General features: G+C 39.8%; 4 protein-coding genes across 6 annotated transcripts in view; 2 read left to right on the forward strand and 2 right to left on the reverse strand.

The window, feature by feature from the left end:
- abcc4 (ATP binding cassette subfamily C member 4 (PEL blood group)) overlaps positions 1–8331 on the forward strand; it is a 44691-nt gene extending 36360 nt beyond the window's left edge. The window contains exon 32 of one of the 2 annotated variants that reach the window (XM_086067544.1): positions 6848–8331. The gene's annotated coding sequence lies outside the window, so the exon portion shown is untranslated. Of the gene's footprint in view, positions 1–1067; positions 1344–6847 lie in introns of those variants that run through there. The other variant, XM_086067545.1, reaches the window with a different exon arrangement.
- On the reverse strand, positions 886–7311 carry LOC147178348 (nuclear factor 7, ovary-like). The gene is made up of 2 exons (XM_086067550.1): positions 6021–7311; positions 886–2540 (listed from the first exon to the last, which is right to left on the reverse strand). Exons 1-2 carry the CDS (start codon positions 6351–6353, stop codon positions 1392–1394), a joined length of 1482 nt encoding a protein of 493 aa, XP_085923676.1. The 5' UTR covers positions 6354–7311; the 3' UTR covers positions 886–1391.
- Positions 7877–17276, reverse strand: uba3 (ubiquitin-like modifier activating enzyme 3). 2 transcript variants are annotated; one of them, XM_086067551.1, is made up of 19 exons: positions 17106–17270; positions 16909–17000; positions 16767–16805; positions 14914–15025; positions 14758–14838; positions 14608–14690; positions 12342–12422; positions 12188–12231; positions 12039–12103; positions 11799–11954; positions 11580–11682; positions 11379–11489; positions 11245–11298; positions 11099–11135; positions 10930–11011; positions 10736–10836; positions 8951–9014; positions 8812–8866; positions 7877–8732 (listed from the first exon to the last, which is right to left on the reverse strand). In XM_086067551.1, the coding sequence occupies exons 2-19, from the start codon at positions 16926–16928 to the stop codon at positions 8644–8646; spliced, it is 1377 nt and encodes a 458-aa protein (XP_085923677.1). In that variant the 5' UTR covers positions 16929–17000; positions 17106–17270; the 3' UTR covers positions 7877–8643. The 2 variants fall into 2 exon arrangements, with proteins under 2 accessions (XP_085923677.1, XP_085923678.1); XM_086067552.1 differs by lacking the exon at positions 16767–16805 and having other exon boundaries at positions 16909–17276.
- Positions 17277–17315: 39 nt separating this feature from the next.
- On the forward strand, positions 17316–21269 carry LOC147178350 (PRA1 family protein 3-like). The gene is made up of 3 exons (XM_086067553.1): positions 17316–17613; positions 18846–19063; positions 20205–21269. The coding sequence occupies exons 1-3, from the start codon at positions 17432–17434 to the stop codon at positions 20378–20380; spliced, it is 576 nt and encodes a 191-aa protein (XP_085923679.1). The 5' UTR covers positions 17316–17431; the 3' UTR covers positions 20381–21269.
- The last annotated feature ends 455 nt before the right edge of the window (positions 21270–21724 follow it).

Genomic DNA, 21724 nt, shown 5'->3' on the forward strand with positions numbered 1-21724 from the left:
CAAAATAACATTTTCTTTGAGGAATAGTTTTGCTAATCAATGACTTCATTTGAGGAGCGACTTTATAATTTTGAGAAACATTTTTTTTCCTGGTGAATCCCTGGGACTTGAAGCAGGGTTTTTATTAAAAAAAAAAAAGTATGAGAATGTAATGGTGGAATTGAATAGTAATTTTCCATGTGTCAGAACATTCCTTGGACCACGGCAAGCAACCTAAACCATGCACACCTGTCCAAAATCTGAGATCCCAACACATTATGATGTATGTTCCAAACAATTACAACTGCCTTTATATCAAAATAGAGGACATCGTTGGATAGAGACTTGTAAGACAAATAAAATGAGCCCTAGTTTCTAACAATATGTAAGGATGTCGAGAATTAGCCAAAAATAACTAGTCCAGAAATGAGTGTTACGCAAGTCAGAAATTCCTAATAATCATATTTACTAATAAATTATGTCTTCAATACTTGCTATTTTATCATATGAAAATATGGCCAAGTGCAGAGATGTTTTATATTACTATATGTGGGGATAAAAGTGGTTGAAAATGTAAACTACATAAAATGTTGAATAATGTCACTAATTACAGGAAAAGTGTTAAGGAGGCTAAGGCTCTAGAAGGATTTTAAGGACTTTAGCTAGCTCAGGGAATAGAAGAATTATCTCAAATTCACACTTTTTAGTTGATACTAAACATTTTAACATAAGCTAATTTAAGATCATTGCAACAAATTTAAAAAGCAGAAACAACTTGACTGTTTGCTCTGGCCTCCAATTGACTCGTTACGGCCCTGCCTGGTCTGAGCCAACCAAAAGTGCCATCATCGCACACATCAACTGTGAGAGACAGAATGTAAAAAAAATCATCTGAAAATCACACTGTAGGATTTAAAAAGATATATATTTATTGGTAACTTGTGGTGGAAAATAAGCATTTGGTCAATAGCAGTTGAACTCAACACTTCGTAAGCTAAATTTGTGAGCAATGACAGAGGCCAAACGTTTAACCGTAAGTCTTTGCCAAATTTGCACATGTGGCATTTTTGGTCTATTCCTCCATGCAGATTTCCTCCAAATCAGTGATGTTTTGGGGCTGTCGCCGGGCAACAAGGACTTTCAACCTCCTCCACAGGTGTTGTATGGGGTTGAGGCTGACGAGGCCACTCCGGGACTTTCAAATGCTTCTTAGTCGTCTCAGTCATCCTGTCCCTTTTGCAGGAAAAAACTGCTTAACTCCTTTTATTTCATCAAAAATATCTTTCTGTGTATGTTATGAGCTCCTGTTTCCAGCAAACGTGTCAAATAATGTATGTACAAGTTTGGACAGCAATGATATTACTGCAATTAATCCTATTTTGAATTCTTCTGTCTTCTGGGGTTGTTGTTTTTTAATACCAGCACACTGTGAAAAGGATGACATTTGGTGTGCTGTAACCGATTTTCAGGAATGCTGACATCGCGGATGCTATTGAGCGTTCGGTGCTCACTGTGTTGATGTGTGTCATGTTGGACGCATCGTAGAAAGAGAGCTGCTGGGATGAGAGGTTCAGATAGATGCCGATCTTCTGTGGTATGTTTTGGAGAGAGAGTAAAGTTACTCCTTGTGGACAACTGGTGGAAAGCTTTCCAGCTTGGCATGTGATAATATGATCCTGTATACCCACTTCCCAAAAGCCACCTTGGTCGATCTGGCCAACTTCTATTTCCCAGTAGTGCTTCCCTGACGTGAATTGGTTCACACTCGTGGCAAATCCATGATACAAAGCAGTATTTTCAATGTGTCTGCGCAATGGATGACGACTTTGAGGTTGTCGACATTGATTGTAGGTACCATGGAGCAGACTGCGTCTGTCAACAGACACAATGTTTTGGCTCTCCTCCCCTTTGAGCACGAGTTGTTGTTCTCGAGGTTCTATCACCTGAAGCATCTCTTTCCAAACAAAAAACTTCAGGTGACTCTCATAAGGTCCCAAGGAAAGAGTGCTTTCAACCAACGAGTATTCATTTACTTTTGATGGAAATGCTTCTTGAAGTATGGCGCGGGCCCCTTCGGCACTGGCCTTTAAAAATTTCTCTGGGTTGGAAACTTCCAGGAATGGGGCCGCCTTAGCTTGTAGCTCTCTATTCTGGGACAGCCCCGCCTCCATGGCGTTGACCATCTTGGTCATGTGCACCACATCTTTGTCCTCTTGGCGTTTCACTTCATCTTTGAGCTCCTCCTCTCTCTTTTGCAAAAACCGGCGCATCTCCGCAAACTCCGCACCGATCTGGTTCACCAGTTGAAAAGACCTGCCACGAGTTGACTTTATCTTCTCCCTCTGAGCGCTTAGCAAACTCTCCAGAGTTTCGATGTCTCCAGAAACTCTGTCCAGCCCCTTCCCCAGCTCCCGCTTCACCGACGCGGCTGCTTCCTTGATGGGTTTGAATGTGTGTCCTTCGTGCTGCTCGCCATCTCGGCATATGATGCAAGTCAGCTGCTGGTCGGTCACACAATACAGTTTCAGCTTCTCATCATGCTCCGGGCACATTTCAGAAACCTGTCGAAAGAAAAATGCGTTGATCATTAATACAAGCATAAAGAAACTTATTTCACAAGAACATTTCTTTTGTTGGCACGCATCCATTTGTTCGGGGCAAAATATTGAGGTTTAATGATCACAAATGCTCGAGGAAATCAAACTTTGAGAGCTGGCTGGACAAGGCTAGGTAACCTTGACTAGTGTTCTTCATTTGCATGGATGTGTCTACATGCGTACATTAGCGACTGAAATTTTCCTAAATAATGTACAGTGACTGCACAATATGCCGTTGTCAGCCAAGGGAGGATTTTTGTGGCTCAATGTGGATATTTTTCTGACTTTCCAGGCACATCGTTTTTTGTGCATTGATCTATAATATCTATTGATTGTATTTTTAATTGATAATATATCATTAATTGATAATAGAGAAACAATACACGCACTACATCAAATTATTATTATTATTATTATTAGATAGATTAAGGAATCAGATCAGAACAGCGACTCACAGTCACACGTTAACAAAAGTTGCATTTTGTTTACAGTCAACAAACTTCCAAAAATGACTCGCGCTTTGCTATGGAAAACTGCCAAAATAATTCATTTAATTTCATTCGTTTTTTGGTCATTCATTTATTTTGAATTTTGGCCGCTTTGGTCCATACTGCCAGGTCGAAATGTTATTCAAATGAGGGGGCGGTCCTAAGCGTGTCTCGGGTTGGACTCCGCTGTTGCAAACTGCCTATCAATGGTCAAGTGAGCGGGTCGGCGAACAAGGAAGTCTCGCCGGCTTTCATTGGAGAACTCCAGCAATGGACGACTATCTGGTCCACTGTCACCCGAATGATAGAAGAAAAAAAAAAAAAGATAGGCTCGCGCAGCGTAATGTCGCAACAAACTGCGATCTGATTGGCTACGACTACATAACATCCATTAGCTTTTTTTATGCTTTATTAAACATGCACCATCAACAACAAACATCACGAAAGTTATATTAAAGTAGTGCAAGTTCAAACTTACAGCATGTATTATATAACAAATAGACAGCTTGAAATACACAACATACTTTTGCAACAATACAAGACACACTGAGCACATAAGAAAAAAAGAAGAAAAAAACTTCCATTCCTATTTCTGCAAGATTAGAGTCGACAAAGACACCGAACTCTGTAGAAGCACTGAGCAAAGCTTTTGCACTTTTCATTTTCATCAATTTCAAAGATTTGACGTGATTGTCTGTGAGTTATTTCAAAAAGGGACTTCGTCTTTCTCCATTTGGAGCCATAAATGAAATATTTAGCCAATAATAGTAAATACATCATTATCTTCCAGAATAAGACCAAACATTATAACGTCCTTAGTAAGAAGAACAGAAAGAACAATCTTTGTTGAAATCCAGTCTTGAAAGTCTTTCCAAAATGTTGTCGTATACAATGTTGCAAGAAGAGAGATTTGCCATTGCAAAGCACATTATCTATTGTTCCACATGGGGGTGCGATGTGGACTGAAGTTGTGAGTGTACGCTAATTTTCAACACAACAAAACTTGTTTATGGAATGAAGACAATTCAATAGATTTGCATTATGGGATTTTCTTTTTCTCCAATGTTCAGGTTTTCATTAATCTGTTAATTTTTGTTAATACCAAGATATTTTGTAGTGGATTTAATTGGAATGTTAAAAGCATCGGTTAGACTGCAATCATGTATGGCCATTAACTCACATTTACAGTAATTAAGATTCAAACCTGGCGCTTTCGAGAAGGTCTTGGGTTCTAGAGCCTTAGGGATTGATTTTTTTTTTTGTCATCAGCCAATTAGCTAATTGACTACCTGTTTGGAATTGGCATTTTTAACATATATTGCTAAAGTTTCAACAGCCTTGTTTAACTCCTCTGTTGATAGTGAACGGAATAGTAGTAGACGGAATAGAGAGATATGCAACACCGCTGCTTGCCAAAGACCCGCACCGCGCCACAGTATACTGCCAGGAGATCCAAAGGAATTTTTCGTTGCTTTTCGTCTGTTTTTCCTTGCGTGTCTCCCTTGGTCTTGTCAAGTGTAATCCTGCCCTTCCCTCGTGTCAACCAATCAGTGCCCTCAGCCACTTGTCTTGCCCCAGGTGTGTCTTGTTGTGTCGTTAGTGTGTGTATTTAGTCTGCTGTCTCCCCTCTGTCTGCGTTGATTCATTGTCGTTTTCCTCCCGTCATGCTGCCAGTTTTTTTTTTTTTTGCCTTGTTGTCCTCCCCACATTTTGTTTCATTGCCATTTGGAGTACACTTTTGTTTTGAATAATTAAATTCCTTCTTCTTCTTTTTTTTTTACATCACCTCTACCTCCTTGCCCTCCTTGCCCTGCGTTTGAGTCCTCCACCAAACTTTGCCCTCTTGACAGTTGTCAAATTAGCGATCTCCAACTTAAGTAAATATTGCGCTTTATGAGTCCCGACTAAATGTGCAACTTCGACTGACGGGCGACCTTCGGTTAAAGTAATAGATTCCATGGCTCTATTGGCAATAATAACTTTTAATTTGTAAAATAAAAGTCGCTAAGTGGCTCCGGGTCACGTCCACTTCCATTCAACAATCATTTCCTTCCGCCGTTCTTCATAGGGCAGTAACGTGATCACGTGACGTCGGTGCAAATGTTCAATACCCGAAATAAACAAAGTGAAACATATATTAGTATACTAGTGTACAACATAAAGAAAACAAATCAACACCACACAAAAAACCCATAATGTTGCGGGTTTCATATATATCCAAATAACGTATATATTTATTTTTAATATTGACAGTTTTCAGAGCCTTTCTGTTATGAGTCATTTATATGTCTAATATAGATGATCGTATCAATGTGAAAGTGTGTGAAGTTGGGTTTTTGAGTTCCATACTTGCATTTATGAATAACAAAAAAAAATGCATTAAAGTATTAACAAATTAATAATACAAAATATTTCTTCATTAACGTACTTCCTAAAACAACAAAAAACTATATTTTCCCATTTGAACGAAAGATCTCTGTAAAGATGCCCAATAACAAATCTACAAAAATCTTTCCAGAAAGTCAGAGTGTGTGCACAGATCCAGAAGAGATGTTGAATTGTCTCTGGATGGTTTCCACAAAAAGAGCAACTTGTGTCAATGTCCCTATTGAACTTGGTCATATTGGCTGGATAATATTTCTGTAAAATTTTAAAGGTCACTTCCAAATACTTATTTGGAATACACCGGACCTTTTTACATTTAATGCCCGTTATAAAACATTTCCAATATGTCACAACAAACCGCAGAAACCTTCGTGTGCCCCGGTTGCCATCTTGACGAAAGTCACCCACATTAGCTGGGACGGAGAAGAAACCACGTGCGACAACTCCCAAGTCCCAACTGACTCTCAACGTTTAAAATGATAAATAAGGAAAAATAATAATAATTAACAACAAAACTCCTATGTGATGAACGCTTACAATCAACTAATACTATAGCCCCGGCATACTTTACCTCAAATTTTGCTGTAATATGCTCTTTGTCGATCCCGTCTGCGTGTTTGGCCTTTTCGGCAAGGCTGAGCAAGATAAAGTTGGTAGAAAGGGCCGCCACTTCCTTCCCGGAGGCGACCGGCATCCGACATTGCGGACACTGGGGATGTGTGTCCAAAAAGTCTGTCAGACATGTTCTGCAGAAAGAGTGGCCGCAGAGGAGAGTAACTGGATTGGTAAAAATTGTCAGGCAAATTGAACACGTCAAGTCGTCTGCGAAAGAGGCAGAGGCCATGTCTATACTCGCTCGCTTCCTGACGCTCAACCAGGAAACAACCCAACCGCCTTTCAGCATTTATTATGTTGTGAGGTATGACTCATCGCAATCTGTTGTTTTCCCAGAAGTGGGCAGGCCAGGCCTTCTTTTATTTATTTATTTGATTATTTATTTCTTTATTTTCAGGGATGTTATGTCACACTCTAGTGGACTTATGTTAGAACTGTTTAACACATTAGCGAGGAGGTGGTCGGGGCATTCGAAGAAGTCAGGGGAGCCCAGTAGTGTAAAATGGTTCATCTTCCATTTACGGATTATGCACGCTATTCTAGCGAGAAAAACATTTTTGTCCCTTAAATGTCAGCAATTAAGGATGACAAAATGTGTTTTTGTTGATTTTTGGTGAATATTTTGAAACATTTTTTGTCCCTTAAATGTCCTCAAATTGTCCAAAATGAAAGATATGATAAATATTGGAGCTGTAGTAGTAAGTTGCATAACACTGCTATCTACTACAGTAATCAGAATGACAAAATGTGTTTTTGTTGATTTTTGGTTCTGATTTTATGCAGAGCTTGCTGATAAGCTGATCATATATCAGCTGTGTTGGAGAAGGGAAACAACCAAAACCTGCAGTACACCGACCCTCGAGGACCGGAATTTGACACCTATGTACTACAGCAATTAGAATGACAAAATGTGCTTTTGTTGATTTTTGGTGAATATTTTGGAACATTGGTCATTTTCGTCCCTTAAATGTCTCCAAATTGTCCAAAATGAGAGATATGATGAATATTGGAGCTGTAGTAGGTAGTTGCTTATCATTCCCAGTTTCTTACAGCAGTCAAGAATAAAAAAAAAGATATAACCTTTATGGTGAGTTGATGATACGTCACCATGGAGAATGTAATTTGTAGACGGTTTCTAAATTAGACGGTAGGAGTGAATATCAAACATCGAACGTCAAGCGCACTTTTTCTAGCTGGCTATTCTGGTTTATTAATTTTCAATTTTTATTAGAAATCACGCTCAAATACTTGTGTGAGGCTAGTCACTAATTTCATTTGATTTTATAATACTTTCGGCCAGAAAAATGCTCTCATTTTTTTCACTGTAATTAATACTGCATTAGCGAGTTAGTCATAGTTTCAGTGGCCTGCATACATAGTCGTAGTCAAAGGAACAGATTAAGCTACGTCGTTTGGATTTGAAATTGAAGGTTGTAATTACACAATATGGACACAAGACAGCAAAATTAATGACTTCAACTTCAGCAAAAAGTACTGTAGCTATCTGTTATGTCACACATTTAAGTTTGATCAAAAAATCTGAAGTGTATTTTAAGGCTACTGAACATAGAAAATTCAGTTTTGAATCGCTACTGCTCCCTGTTGACAAAAAAAAAAATGCCAACGCGTACAAGACGTCACATCTGCAGACAGAGGGGGGAATTCGAACCCAAATCCAGTCTGAAAACGTTTGGCCAAAGGTTTCTAGGGCCGGCCCTAGGTAATTTGCTGCCCTCGGCAAAAGATGCTTTAAAAAGAAAAGGTCAAATCTGCATATGACTTTATACTGGTAATAGGCATAGTACGACACTGTTTCCATCATTCCTTTAATTTAAGTAGATATTTCTGACAATAACAGTAGTGCAGTGCTAGTCTGGAATTGCCCTGGAGTGTATACGAATTGTAACAAATTGGACTCGACTCACCAAAGGGAAGCATGCGTCAAAAGTAACTTTTTTTCTTTTAACAAAAAGGATTTTCAGAATTGGATATACAGTAGTCCACAAATGTAAAAAGAAAAAGCCTTAGTGGATTAGATTTGTCACTTAGGGTATTCCAAATTTAATTCCAGACCTCACGCCCAAATCTCCTATTTAGACACATTCTAGTCCCTTTCGACTTGTTGGGATCTTCCAGTAACAACCTACTTTTGTTTTATATTTTTGTAACAAGTTTAATTATTTTGTGCCTTCCCATGAGTTGAAAGGTGAATCAAACTTAAGCCACTTCTTATGCGAGTCTACAGCATGGACAGCCAACATCTCAATGATTCTACAAATTTATAGAATGTAAAATATGAAGCTGTTCTGCTGCTTCAGCAACCTGAATAAATGGATGAAATGAAACTTGAACCATGAATCTTCAATTGAATCAAAAATTATTTTGGATTACAGTACATGATCATGTTTGTTGGATGGACAGGAAGAACTACAATGGGCACCCACGCACAAGTAAACAATATTATTCATGTTATCTGACTAGCGACTTGTCCTATTTACACTCCTAATCAGATGCGCTACAGTAACACTGTGACAGAGGAAGCCAAAGGTCACATCAGTGCTTTGCGTTCCAAGCGGCTTTCAGGCAGTGAAATTGAGCTTGAAGAGGACAGTCTGCGGCGTGGTAACGTCTGCCACGGCCAATTCCTGTCCGTCCGACAAGCCCAGCTCTGCATGATCAGACAGCAATGTTCATCAATACATACCCTGCATATATGGATATCAGAAAGCCCATTTGGGATTTATTACCTTTCAAGGTTTTGCAGAGGTTGGGCCTTGTTCGTTCCTCAATTGATTTAACAGACTGTAATTCAAAGTTAATTCGTTTTTTTCCTTTTCTTCCAGTTTTACATTAAATATATGTCGACTGCAAGTAGCATGCCGTTACCTGCAGGTACAGAGTCTTATTTTTGCCTTCCAGAGTTGTAGTGATAGCTGGAGATTTCATTTGCCTGGAAAATAGTACAAATATAATTGAATTTCATTACTACCAAACACTTTGGTTACACTATTTTGTTTTCACAAACAAAAATAAACATACTGCAGCATTGGTTATTATTCCAGTGGTTCATAAATGGACCACCTAAGGAAAAACTTGACTCCCAAGTGTCACCAGAATGAGCAACATCACAAGACAGTAGCATTGTAGGCCCCATCTGTTTCAGCAGAGGTATTATATACCTAAAAAGTATATTTTATATTGACATTCTGCACCGTTTTAGCAGGAACACTGCGCTTAAATATATGAACATGAAAAAAATTACCTCAATTCAAATGTACTACTAATGCCCACCCACAAGTCATATAAAAAGTGTACCTAAATAAATCTTTAAAAACAAACAATTGCACCATTGATAATTAAAAGTTGGATACAACTCAACTGGCTGCACATTTGGCTCCCTCCCCACAATCACTTGAAACTTATTATAAGTAACTTAACTTAGTAGTAAACTTAATTTGTAGCTCACTTAGTTTTCTTTGCCATCTGTTGAAAGAATTAAAAATTTTCATGCGGCAAAATAAGCAAACTCAATGTATTCGTAGTTAATTAATTGTAATTACCTCTCAGTAATGTTCAACTATTGGATAGCAGTGCACATTTTAGCTAACGTCTGACTGGTCAAATTCAGTTAAAAGCATAAAATTCCATATGAAACATTTTGCATGTCTTTGCAATATGCATATTGCGTGGGTCAATATCGCGATATAGATATTTTTCGATATATTTTGCAGCCCTAGATTGCATTTCATATTTCAAATATCTTTTATTTTATTTTATTTATGTAATTTCCAAAAGGTCCTGGATTACTCAAGTCCATGCAACAAAAAAAGGCAACAACAACAAAAAACACACAGAAAGAAAATGAAGACACTTAGATGATTTGTTTATATGCGATGCGCTTCCATCCATCCATCCATTTTCCGAATGTAGAAAAGAACGAAATTTGCGCACAAATTGAGCGTGTACACAGTATCACAGCTGGATTCATGACACAAGCGGACAATGTTCTACACTTCATTTGCATAAACCTCGTTCCTGTTTCCATATAAAAGGGCATCCGTTTGACGGCATGTCAAGCAAATACGCGGTGGTTGTGAGAGATGGTCCAAAATGTTCAGAACTTTCTTCATCTTTATCATATGACCTTTTTTCCAGATTCATTATTATAATACATACACACACTTGAATGGCGAGAGGATGAAAGCGATTAAAGGAGTGCGTTTAAGTTATTATTGTTAAATGTATTATTATTATTGATTTTAAGAATGACTGCAGTTTTAATACCTATGCATCAGGGATAAAAATATGTTTGACATTTTTTCTTAAAGCGGATCCATCATTATTTGTGCGTATACACTGTCTGAGGAGGTCCTAAATGTGTTTGCGCAACACACACAAATCAAGTACCAATATATTGACAAATCACACATTTGTGAATTGTCAGCACTGTCACGTTACTCCTCTTTGTCCAATGCCAATTCCAAATGTATTGAGCCACACTACAGCCTCTAAATTTCAAAGAGAAAATACATTTGCACTTGTCTGTAAGTTCATAAGTCACAGGTGTCACATGGGATATTTAAATGGAAGAGATTTCGTCTGGAAATGCCGGTATCTAATATATTCACTGCTCTGTCTGGTTTGGTGTTAACGTGGTTGAGCGTTACTCACAGAGAAGCGTTCTCTGTCAGGTACTCTAAGACCTCCTGTAGTTTTGCAGAAGGCGGGAACTGGAGGTCTTGAGGCACCTGGCTGCACGCTGAACAGTTGTCCTGCCCGTCACAAACACACACACACACACACCACAAGGCAGAGTTATTGTTCGGCTTTGAAAAATACATAAAATGGAGGCCTGTGCAACAAACCTTCCGTTCAGCTTCAAAACTGTAAGTATAGAGTCCGTCCACATCATTAAAGACCAGGTAATTATTTAAAGGAATATATGCACTGCAACCAGAAGAGATGTGATGTGTGTTTGGTTTGACAAAGGCAGATATTTCGCAGAGTCATTCCAAACAAGCTTCTGGCACCAACCTTGTAGCAATTTTGAAAACTTCACTCGCACAGGCAGCTGCAAAGAGCAAAAACACAAGAGGGACCGCATTTTTTTTACATTTGTCAATGTAAGCTCAAGATGATTTAAATCTGATGTGAGGACAAGTTAACAAAATGTTTGGTACCAGCGATTACGGCATTCGTCGACGCCACGGCAGGAATGATCCGCTTCACAACTCCTGCAAAACCGAGTCTCATTAACACCAATAAATAAATGTGATAGCTGTCGGTTTCAGAGAGAACGCAAAATGGATTTGACCTTGAGTGAGTCTGTATGTGACTCCTGTGATGTTGAACTGTGCGGCTCGCTCCAGCGCTCGCTCAAACACCCACTGGATGTGCTCGGGATTATCGCCGTCTAAACTCGTTTCTAGAAGAACACGAATGTGACAGTGATTCTCCAACAGCACGGAACGGGTCACGTGATGTGCTTTACGTGCTAACGGGCACGCCCCCATACCTCCAAATGGCTTTTCTTTCGGCCACTGAAACAATCTGGGATATTCAATGCAATGTTCGGGAAGCCTCGGCATGGATGCGATGGTGCACATGGGGAAATTAACCTGAGTATTGTCAAATGAGAAGCGTTAGCGGGAACACCTTGGATGCTAAAATGTCTTGCTTGTGCTCAATGAAAAGTGTAAAGACGGAAGGAGGAGTACGAGAGCATGAGCGGGACCTGCGGTGGGTACAGCTCCAGTGTGCAGTCCACGCAAGCCGTCATGCCGGGCAAAATGACGCGAGCGTTTCCTTTAAAGCCTTCCGTGCCTCCGTCAATGAGGGGGATGATGGAGCTGGGATCCAGTATTCCATCTTCATAACTCAGGAGGGATATCTAAACTCGACAACAACGACATTGACTTCAATCTCATCTGAGTGAACCTGTTGAGCACCTTTTGATGAGAGCGCAGCTTCCAACCAGCATGCCGTTCATCCACCGCCTGGCAATGATGGAGTCCAGCCCACAGACGATGATGTGGAACTCTGCGGGGGGAGACAACAAGTTAAAGTCTGGGGGCTTGACTTGCTCAGTTGAAGTTGACATGTGATGGGGGAAAACACACTCACGTCTGTAGAAGGACTCGTCAAAGTCCTGGATTTTTTTGAAGTGACTGATTGTGTAACTGATAAGGAAACAAAACCACGTTCATGTTCTTTACGTTGAATCTGAGTGCGATGAGGTCATTGTCATGAGTGTCCAAGATTGCTCCAAATAGGATACGGGACAACTTTACATCCAGGGATGCGACTGTTAATGAAGTCAGCAGCAACTTCTGCTTTTGGCCGTCCAACATCTTTAGGCCTGAGGAAACACGTTTAAACCGAGGAAGAGCAAAAAGAGGGAAAAATGAACTTTCACAAGCATGCACTGCCATGACCTTGACTCAAAGGTGCATCAAACATTATAACGCATTTTTCAAGTATTATTGGAAGATCTTGCTCTAACATAGGCAATTGGAAAACATGGTTGCTAACCCAAGGTAAAAAACACAATTAGTGATGCACCGAATATCCCGCCACCGAATTTTTTTTAATTAAATCCCAAAGAATATGGCCAAAAAAGGATGTTGTGTTGACACAAAAAAAAAACAACCCCGCTGCAAGCAAGTGTCTGTTTGAATTAAACACCAAACGCGGGAGTGAGTGTCCGTCTCGCTGCTCGCTGCTGTTTGTGAGTACCGGCAGCTTCATTGTGCACACCGGAGAAGGAGAGGGGCGTCACTTGGTAAACTATGTCAAAAAAGAGAGCGCTGCCGAGTACTGCACAGCAGGTGAGCCACTCTTTCTCCTGCAGCGCCTTCCTTTTTTTTCTTTGATGAGAGCCCCTCGAGCGCATCCACTTTTTCACTTGCATTCTGGTGGCCATGCTAAATACCTTAGCTAATGTTAGCACTATTGCTATCAACAGTTTTAAACAAGTCAACACTTACCACTCTCTCCGGGTGATTACAGACTCGCCGTGTGTGACTTTGCAGTGTGTTCCCAAAGCCGATTGCGAAGAAATGTATTTATTTATTTTTTAAACGTTGGTGAATATGTGAATGTGCCGATTTTAAGTGCGCCACACCATGTCCCGCTCCAAATAGCCTACAAATGCGCCATCCGCACTGGCGGGCACGATGCGAACTACTGTACATTCAAATGCTCAGCCCGCTTTTGGTGCTTAATGTACCATTCGGCAACATGTCTGTGGTGTGGACGCTATTCAATTTATATTGTGCTTTGTTAAAATGCCAGTGCTAAATAGGCCTAAATATTTTATAATAATATTATAATTGTAATTAATTATAATAAATGCAGTGACAACAAAAAAATTGCATTATTTTTTTCCCGGCGTTTCGGTTTTCGGCGAAGCATTTCTCATTTTCGATTTCGACCAAAAATGCTCATTTCGGTGCATCCCTAAAAACAATATATAAAAACTAATGCATTTAGGCATTGTCCAAAACAGAAGCAAAGCAGCCCATCAAAATACAAGCTAGTTCAAAATACCACGGCAGGGATTTTTAACATGCTTTTCAATTTTACAATTGCAAATCCTTTAAGTGTGGTCAACAAATTCGGCCAAGCCAAGGACGATGATTACCAAGAGCTTGTAACCACAGTAGTTATTAGAAGGGATCTGTATCTTTCCAACAAGAGACCATTTGATATGTTCTAAATATATCGGATGTGATTTAATTCTGGGACAGTTTATTTCAAAGTGGTACAACTGAATAGAATTTGGTTCAATTCAGTGGGATTCAAATTCAATATGATATGGTGAGCCGAGTTTGAGAGGATATGATGCATTTAGTTTCTTCTTGTCATTTTACAATATGAATGAACTTGTTACTGCTTACTGTAAATGTGGCATTTCCTTCAAACATATATCTTCAAAAAAAGACGATTCGACACTAATGCGATATTTTTTCAAGTGCAGCGATTCAGTTCAACTGCATACACTCATCTTTTAAATCAAAACTGATTTTCCCATTCAAATCAATTTGTTATTACACTCCTAGGTATTGAATAAGCTTAGCTAACATTTAGCTAATCTTTTTTTCTATTTCTTCTTCAACTCTCACACTTTCTTATTCTTTGTGTTTTCGAAATTCTCGAGCATACACAGACATAGAGAAACATTCACACCTATGGACAATTTACAGTCTTCAATTAACCTAACATGCCTATCATTGGAAGGTGGGATGAAGCCGCCTTTCTCAGAGAAAATCCACACAAGCGCGGTGACAGAACAAACAAACACCACACAGTCAGCCTGTAGTCAACTGTGAGGCAGGCGTCCTAACCACTATCCCACCACACTGTCTATTTTGACATACAGTATTTACAATCAAGAACATTTTTGACCTGACAGCAACAAACCATGACATTTACAGTGTATGGCATTATTATGGGCATTCCTTACTTTGACCCCCCCAAAAAAGAGAAGATGACAATCGTACAAAAAGAATAACTGATAATTAAATACTGAAAAGGAAACCAACCTGAAAAGAAACTGCCGATTAAGATTGGACCAGTCAATGGTGTCCATGTCAACCACATGAATGAGGCGGAACCCAGACAGGGCCTGCAACAACACAACCTTGTTAAAACAAAGCTGAGGGCGCTTTCATTGCTTCGAATACATTTCCTACCAAATCTTTAAGCAGTTCGCAGCCAAGTCCACCCGCGCCGATCACCAAAATCTTGCACGTCTCCAACAGGAATTGTAGAGACTGAGGCGACACACGCATCAAAATAGTATGAAGTCATCGCTCGCACAATTCCGTCGTCCGAGTGGCCTCGCTCACCTCTGTGCTCGGCTCAAAATCAGGATGTGTGAACGGACCGGGCCTCTCAAGGAACTTCCTCACGTGATTCCACCGGCCGTCCCAATCGCAGGCACCACCATCTACAGCCATTCTGATAACACAGCACAGTGCACACACACTCAGTCTTAGGAGTGTATCTTTAAAATCATAACAATAATTCAAGACAAACACTACACAGTGACAGCCAGTGGCAATACTCAGAAAGTATGCTTTAGATTTTGCCATTCATCACAAAAGGCAACACACTTCTAATTTGAAGACCACCGGCGTTCATCTACAAAATTGCAAATTGTCTTCGTATGTACGCTAATCATTTTGAGATTTTGCAAGGATGTTATGTTAACCAATTCCTTTTTTTAAATGAATTTTGATACAATTTTCCTTGACTTGTCACTAAATTAGTTATCCATCAACTTGTTGTGTTTATCTCTACAGTTTAATGTGGTGAGGCGATTATACATTTATATGTTTTCAAAGTCATAACGGTCGACTGACGTAAGCCAGAACTGTAATGTGACAAGCAACAAAAATGAGTTTTATACCCCGTACGGTGACTACAAATAAGTTTACACACCTCTGCTCAAATTTTGCTGTATAAAAACAAATGAGCCAAAGATAAATCATTTCAATTTCCCCCCACTATTTATATGATTTGTAACCTGTACCACTCAAATGAATAAAAAATAATAATAATCAAGGGGAGAAGTAAAAATAAAAACTAGTGTTGTTCCGATACAGTTTTTTGGGCCCTGATACCGATTCCGATATCCATCTTTGGATTATCGGGCGATGCCGATCCCTACGTTTTTTTTTCTCAACATGAAAAAGCTGTCCTGCCATTGGATCAGAGCATTCAAGGGCCAATAGAATATCTTGACTCGGCATGCAGTGAACATGTCATACATCAGCAAATGTTGAGCACAAGCAAAACACAAGATGCTGCATCTTAAGTCCTATATTAGCGTCGGAAATAATGGTATCGGCCTGTTATTTATTTGTTAGTACTCACCGATAACACTGTTTAAATGAAGTATCGGGGCCTTTGCCGATAACTGTATCGGTATCGGAACAACACTAATAAAAACAGAGATATTGTGAAACAAATGTGACTTTAAGAATTATGCTAAAATGTTCAAATATAGTTTCATTGAACCATAACAATAACTCCCAAACACAGAATGTGTTCTGGTCTGATGAAACTCTGAAAGCCTTTTTTATTTATTCAATTGAGTTGAACAGGTTATCGGTCACATTAATGGTGGAAAATGTTTTGAGATGATTTATCTTCATCCACTGTACTGAAAGCTTTTCCGCATATATGATTCATGCTTCGTTGAGTTATTAGCTAAAGTTTCTAACCAACTTCCTGACAGTTTTCCAGCAAGCTACAATGGTGACAAAACACCAATTTGTCATAATTAGTGTTAGTTTTATGAATGAAAACATTCGTAAATTAGCTGCCTAACTAAACACGACATAACAAAGTCATTTAAACCACATTTCTCCCTGTGTTTATATTTAGTTCAAACGACTCCTGACACCTTAATTAAACGTTCGAGGCCAGTTTCTCAAAAAAATTACTTCCAGAAAAATACGCGTGTACCTAGTAATATGTTTGTTGCTGGATCGTTAGTCAAAATAAAGATACGTTAAGCGAACATTTGGATACATTGGTATTAGTTGGTGACAGTAAGGCCGGTTTACTGTATTTAGTCGGGCTCTTGCTAAAATATGTGAATGTTCGTTCATGTCTTCTGGCCTGACTGCTTAACCGACGCAACCCTTCTGCCCGGCAGCCAGAGAGAGACCCTTCATTAGCATTCGTCACTAACTTCTCTGTCAGGTCCTCTATTCGCCTTCTTTTCTTCTCCCTGGAAGAAAAAATGGCAATAGATTTGAATCATGCCGCGTTAGTGTCAAACTGCGAGACGTTTAACTCCGTTTTAATGGCATTTTTCATCCATTGAGACTTACGGCTCCTCGGCATCCGCCATACTTTCACGGTCCCATGTCCTCGAGTGTGACGGGGGAGTTGTCGAGCGTCAAAGCTGCGCAGCACGACGCATCTCGGAGAAACGCAGGATGAGACACACATAAGACGTTTTTTTTTAATTTTCTTAATAACAACAGACGTTATTCTCTATGAATACCGAACGCGGACCAATACGTACAATGTAATGTGCTTTTCTTTGAATATAAAATGTAATCATTACGTTTGGTAGTTATATTTTGGTACTGCTTGAAAACTCTCTTCCGGGAACCAGAAACGGGGACAGTCATCACCGCGCCCATGAAAGAGAACTGTGTTACACTGAAAACGTAAAATAATAAACATTAATGTGCTTCCCGGTTCTCTGTTTTACTATCGCGAGAGTTTGGCGTTACGTCCGACTGGCTGCTCCCAGTGTACAGCAGTGATCAGCTGACCTGTCACACACAAGCAACGTCGCAGTTTCTGTAATGTTTGTTGAGCGCTTCCCTACTTCACGTTGACGTCATGACAGCCAAAATGGAGCTTGCACCTCTCAGACCGTGGAATGATTTCTACCCCGGGACGGAGCGCTTCGCCAAGCCAGAGTTCGGAGATGTGGCAAAGTGGAATAACAGAGTTATCAGCAATTTAATGTACTACCAGACGAACTACTTCGCCGCAGCCGTGGTGGTTTTACTCATCGTTGGGTTAGTACCAGCTAACACAGACTATCTTGAGTTTACTTAGCGTGCATACTTTTTTTTCTTGAACCCACACCCATCGTGAGTTGAGTCGCTATTCTTGGTGTTTTACGTCAACGGACAACTCGTAGCTCATTATATGTAATCCCTCGCATGCTTGCATTATTCTGCACATGCTGAGTGTCGGACAGTCACACGAATGTAAAGTCAAAAATATGTACAGTACTACATAGTGGTTGTCAAACATTGTATAACAACTTAGTACCACCCCTTAAATTACTTGGCTCTCAAAGTAATTGCCTAGTAAACCCAAGCGTTCATCAAAAACGTGGCAGAGATTGTATTCTTCTAATAATTGTTGATGGATGGATTATTGATTATATTTCCCGCATTTCCGTTCTGTGATCTGTCCTCAAAACAAAATAACTTGCATGCAGTCAAGACCTACAGAAATTTTTTGCTGAATAATTTAGCAGAAATTTCCATTTCCACATGTATTATAGTGGATATGCTCATTAATGATGCTACACACTCGTTGGATTCTTATATGGTATTTAAGACATTTTTTTGATGACTTAAGTATCTCTGATCTTCTCATTTTAATATCCATCTATCTATCCATCCATTCATTATTGTTTTTATTCTAGAGTCGCAGTAAACTGGTGTTAGATTAGGCCTGCCCTACTTTGAATGAAAGGCGGGGTACACGCTAAACTGGTTGCCAGCCAATTGCAGGGCACATATAGACAAAAAAGATCGAGTTGAACCCCAACTTTAAGAAGTATGAAACCTTTTTTCTGACAGATGCAGAAGAAGGTCTAATCTGTCCAAAAAAAGGTTCCTATTCTTATACTGTCTTGGCCACCCCCCCCCCCCCCCCCCTCCCACGTGACGATGTGTGACTCGATGGTCTTAACTGGTTTCAAATGGTGAATGTGCAAGGGTGCAGATTGATTCAGTAGGGAGATGACGAGCCAGGAAAAAGGTCACAGCGACAAGTCTAGCCAAGCAAAGGTCTTGCTTAAGTCACCTATCTAGTGATGTGCCAAAGAGGCTTAATCTAACAATGCAGACATGCTACTGGCTAGTCCATGCTACTTTTAACTGAATCTTTTAGACTAATGCTTGCAGCACTGAACCATCTCCGCTGCTGCTGCTGCTGCTGCTGTTATTGGCCACCAGCACATTGTTTTAACATATTGTCCTAAATGGCTAAAACGCCGTCGTCCATTTTGCAGGTTCCTGAACCCAATCGGCATGTTTCTCGGAGGAACCGTTGTGACGTTGGTATTCATGGGTTCCGTTTGGGCCGGGGAGAATCAAGCCACCATCAAGAACTTCAAGAGGAAAAACCCCACTCTGTTTGTCATCGGCGTTATGGTCACCAGCTACTTCCTGCTGTCGCTGTTTGGCGGTGTTATGGTCTTCATCTTTGGCATCACCTTCCCTCTGCTATGTAAGTCTTAATGTTTTCCTTTTCGCTATTAACATACAACAACTGTTTGGTGTATTTATTTTTGACGCTACTTTGTCTTCACTGGATTCCATGTTTGTTTTCTGCTGTTTATTGTGGCTTCATACATTAGATTTATTTCAGCATGCTTGCATTTTACAATGTTTATCCCTAAATGTACTCTGAAAGCTCGTCAACACACTTGACCTTTTTTTCTTTTTCTTTGGCCATATATAGAAACTTTGCTGTCGAATAGAATGGTCTGAACTTATATACAGTAAATATTGACATATTTCACTGGAATTTTTTTAAAATTTACCTCTCGCCATGTCATTCCCATTTCATCCACTGTGAAGTAGGTCAATATCGGATAATCAACATTGGCTACTAAGAAAATGCTTGACTGACAGACATGCATATTAGAGGTAAAAAATCATATCTGTCTGCATCAACAATACTGTTGACTCAAAGTCAAGTCCACTGCAAAACTGTAGGGGGAGCCAAAACAATCCAAGTAATTTACTGCCGCTTAAAGTATGCAGATACTACATTGTAACATCGTCAACCACATCTGTTTGCACTGAAAGTTGATCTAAATTATAACGTTGTTGTTTTTTATGTATTGGAGTTGGCCAACATTGGCTAACTGGTGTTTTATAGAAAGTCTCAATGACTCACACAGGGAAGCATAATTGAGGTTTAGTTGCAGCTGAACAAGTTTCCAAACTCTCATTCTGACTCATTGCTCAATTAAAAGAGAACATGCACTGATACTGGAAACTTTTTTCTTATGAAAGATGGCGGAGTTTCACCAGTTGTAGTTTTTTTCGTTCTCTCTTTCTCTCTCTCCCACTACATGTGATCGTAAAGCGAACCTTAGAGCTTTAACATGCCACTGGAGGCAGCGTGATCACGTCCCAGGCGGCCTGCCCACTGCCCCATGTTTACAGATCGCTATGGTTTCTTGATGTGGACACAACCGCATTTACTGACTGATCTCATGCCTTTGCCATCTGCCTCGTAGACTAACACCTGCATGTGTGCGTCTCGCTCGCTGTCACTTTTTATTTCCCAGCAAAGAATATCTCAATATAAATATAGTTCTCTGCATACGTTTGTGACATTTCCCATTGTTGCCGTTTAGTAATCCTCATTCATGCCTCCCTGAGACTACGCAACATGAAGAACAAACTGGAGAACAAGATGGAAGTTGTTGGGATGAAGAAGACTCCCATGGGCATCATCATGGATCTCTTGGATCAGCAGGAGGAGAGAGTAAACAAAATGCAGGATTTTATCGAAAGCAAACTGAAGCAGTAAGATCGTAGCAAAGGGAAGTGGGCTCCATCATCCCGCATGCCACAAGTAGAATCACGTTTGTACTTTTGGCCCTCTGGTCTTCCCTTTTGCTATTTTAGATGAGCACACTCTTTCAAATGTGTACAGATGCTTTGCATAATCACAGTTGAAAGGCGAATGGCAGCAAAGCTTTGAGCATTCCCGTGGCTAAAGATTTAAAAATACACGCATCCCCTTGCTGATATCGGACTTCTTTGGCATGCAACCTGGGTGGCTTTATCTTAGATTAAATCATGCTACCTTGTTACAAGCATTGCTAGCTTTTACTTATTACCTATACTGACAGATTCATTTATTCAGGACAAAACTTTCATCTTGTCACTCCAGGAGCCCTTATGAATACTGATCCAAGGCCGATACGCTTTTGGCGTACATGTGTTCTCACTAGTAATCCTGATTATAAATAGAACCATTTTTCAGACTGTGTGACCATGTGCTGAAAGCAAAAACTAGCCTGAGCGTATCTCCTCTGGTCTTTGCTATGCAATTGAAAAGGAATGGCTCTTTCAGCTTTATGTTATGATAGTATGTATATGTTCGCTCTTGTGCGCGTATTATTTCTGGTGTATTATGAGTGCAATAGCTGTAGGATGCACACAATTATTCGTTTGAACTGATACCGGGTTGGTAACATATGATGTATATCAAAGTGGATTTTTGCGTTTGTAACGCGGACATCTTAGCAAATATTCCCTGAAGCTTTTCTCATGTGCACATTGACTGCGCAGTTTGTGCATGAAGGCCATTGGATGGCTGTAGTATGTTGTCCTCTGTTCCATGTGACTTTCCATTCAACAAGAGTGATGGTGTGATCACTGAGCCAAATATTAAACATGGCTGTATAAACCAATTGCTGTTTTTCTGATCACTTTATGAATGGCATGCAATAGTTGTTTTTATAACATGGCCAAGCAAACCACACCTAATCCAGCATATAGTAAATATGAGCCTTCTTGGCACAATACGTGGAAAATAAGCATAAAACAATTGAGCTCCCATGTGAATAAATATACATTTTCTCAGCCTTTTCTCAAGGTACAAATAATGAGAATTTCCATCCAAAACATACAGTTGACACCAGAAAGGTTACATCCACCATATAAAAAGACACACAAGCTTTTTCCCCCTCACTGTCTGACATGAAATCAGACTAAACCTTTCCTGTTCTAGGTCAATTCAACTGCCAAAAATGATTTGCATTTGCGACATGCCGGAATAATGAGAGAAAGATTTTTTTAAAGACACATTTTCAGGACTTTCCTCAAGTCAGATGTTTACGCTCATTTCACTAGTATTTGGTACCTT

Source organism: Leptonotus elevatus, chromosome 2 (genome assembly GCF_054856555.1).
Source record: "Leptonotus elevatus isolate MCC_2025b chromosome 2, RoL_Lele_1.0, whole genome shotgun sequence".
In the NCBI taxonomy this organism is placed as follows: domain Eukaryota; kingdom Metazoa; phylum Chordata; class Actinopteri; order Syngnathiformes; family Syngnathidae; genus Leptonotus; species Leptonotus elevatus.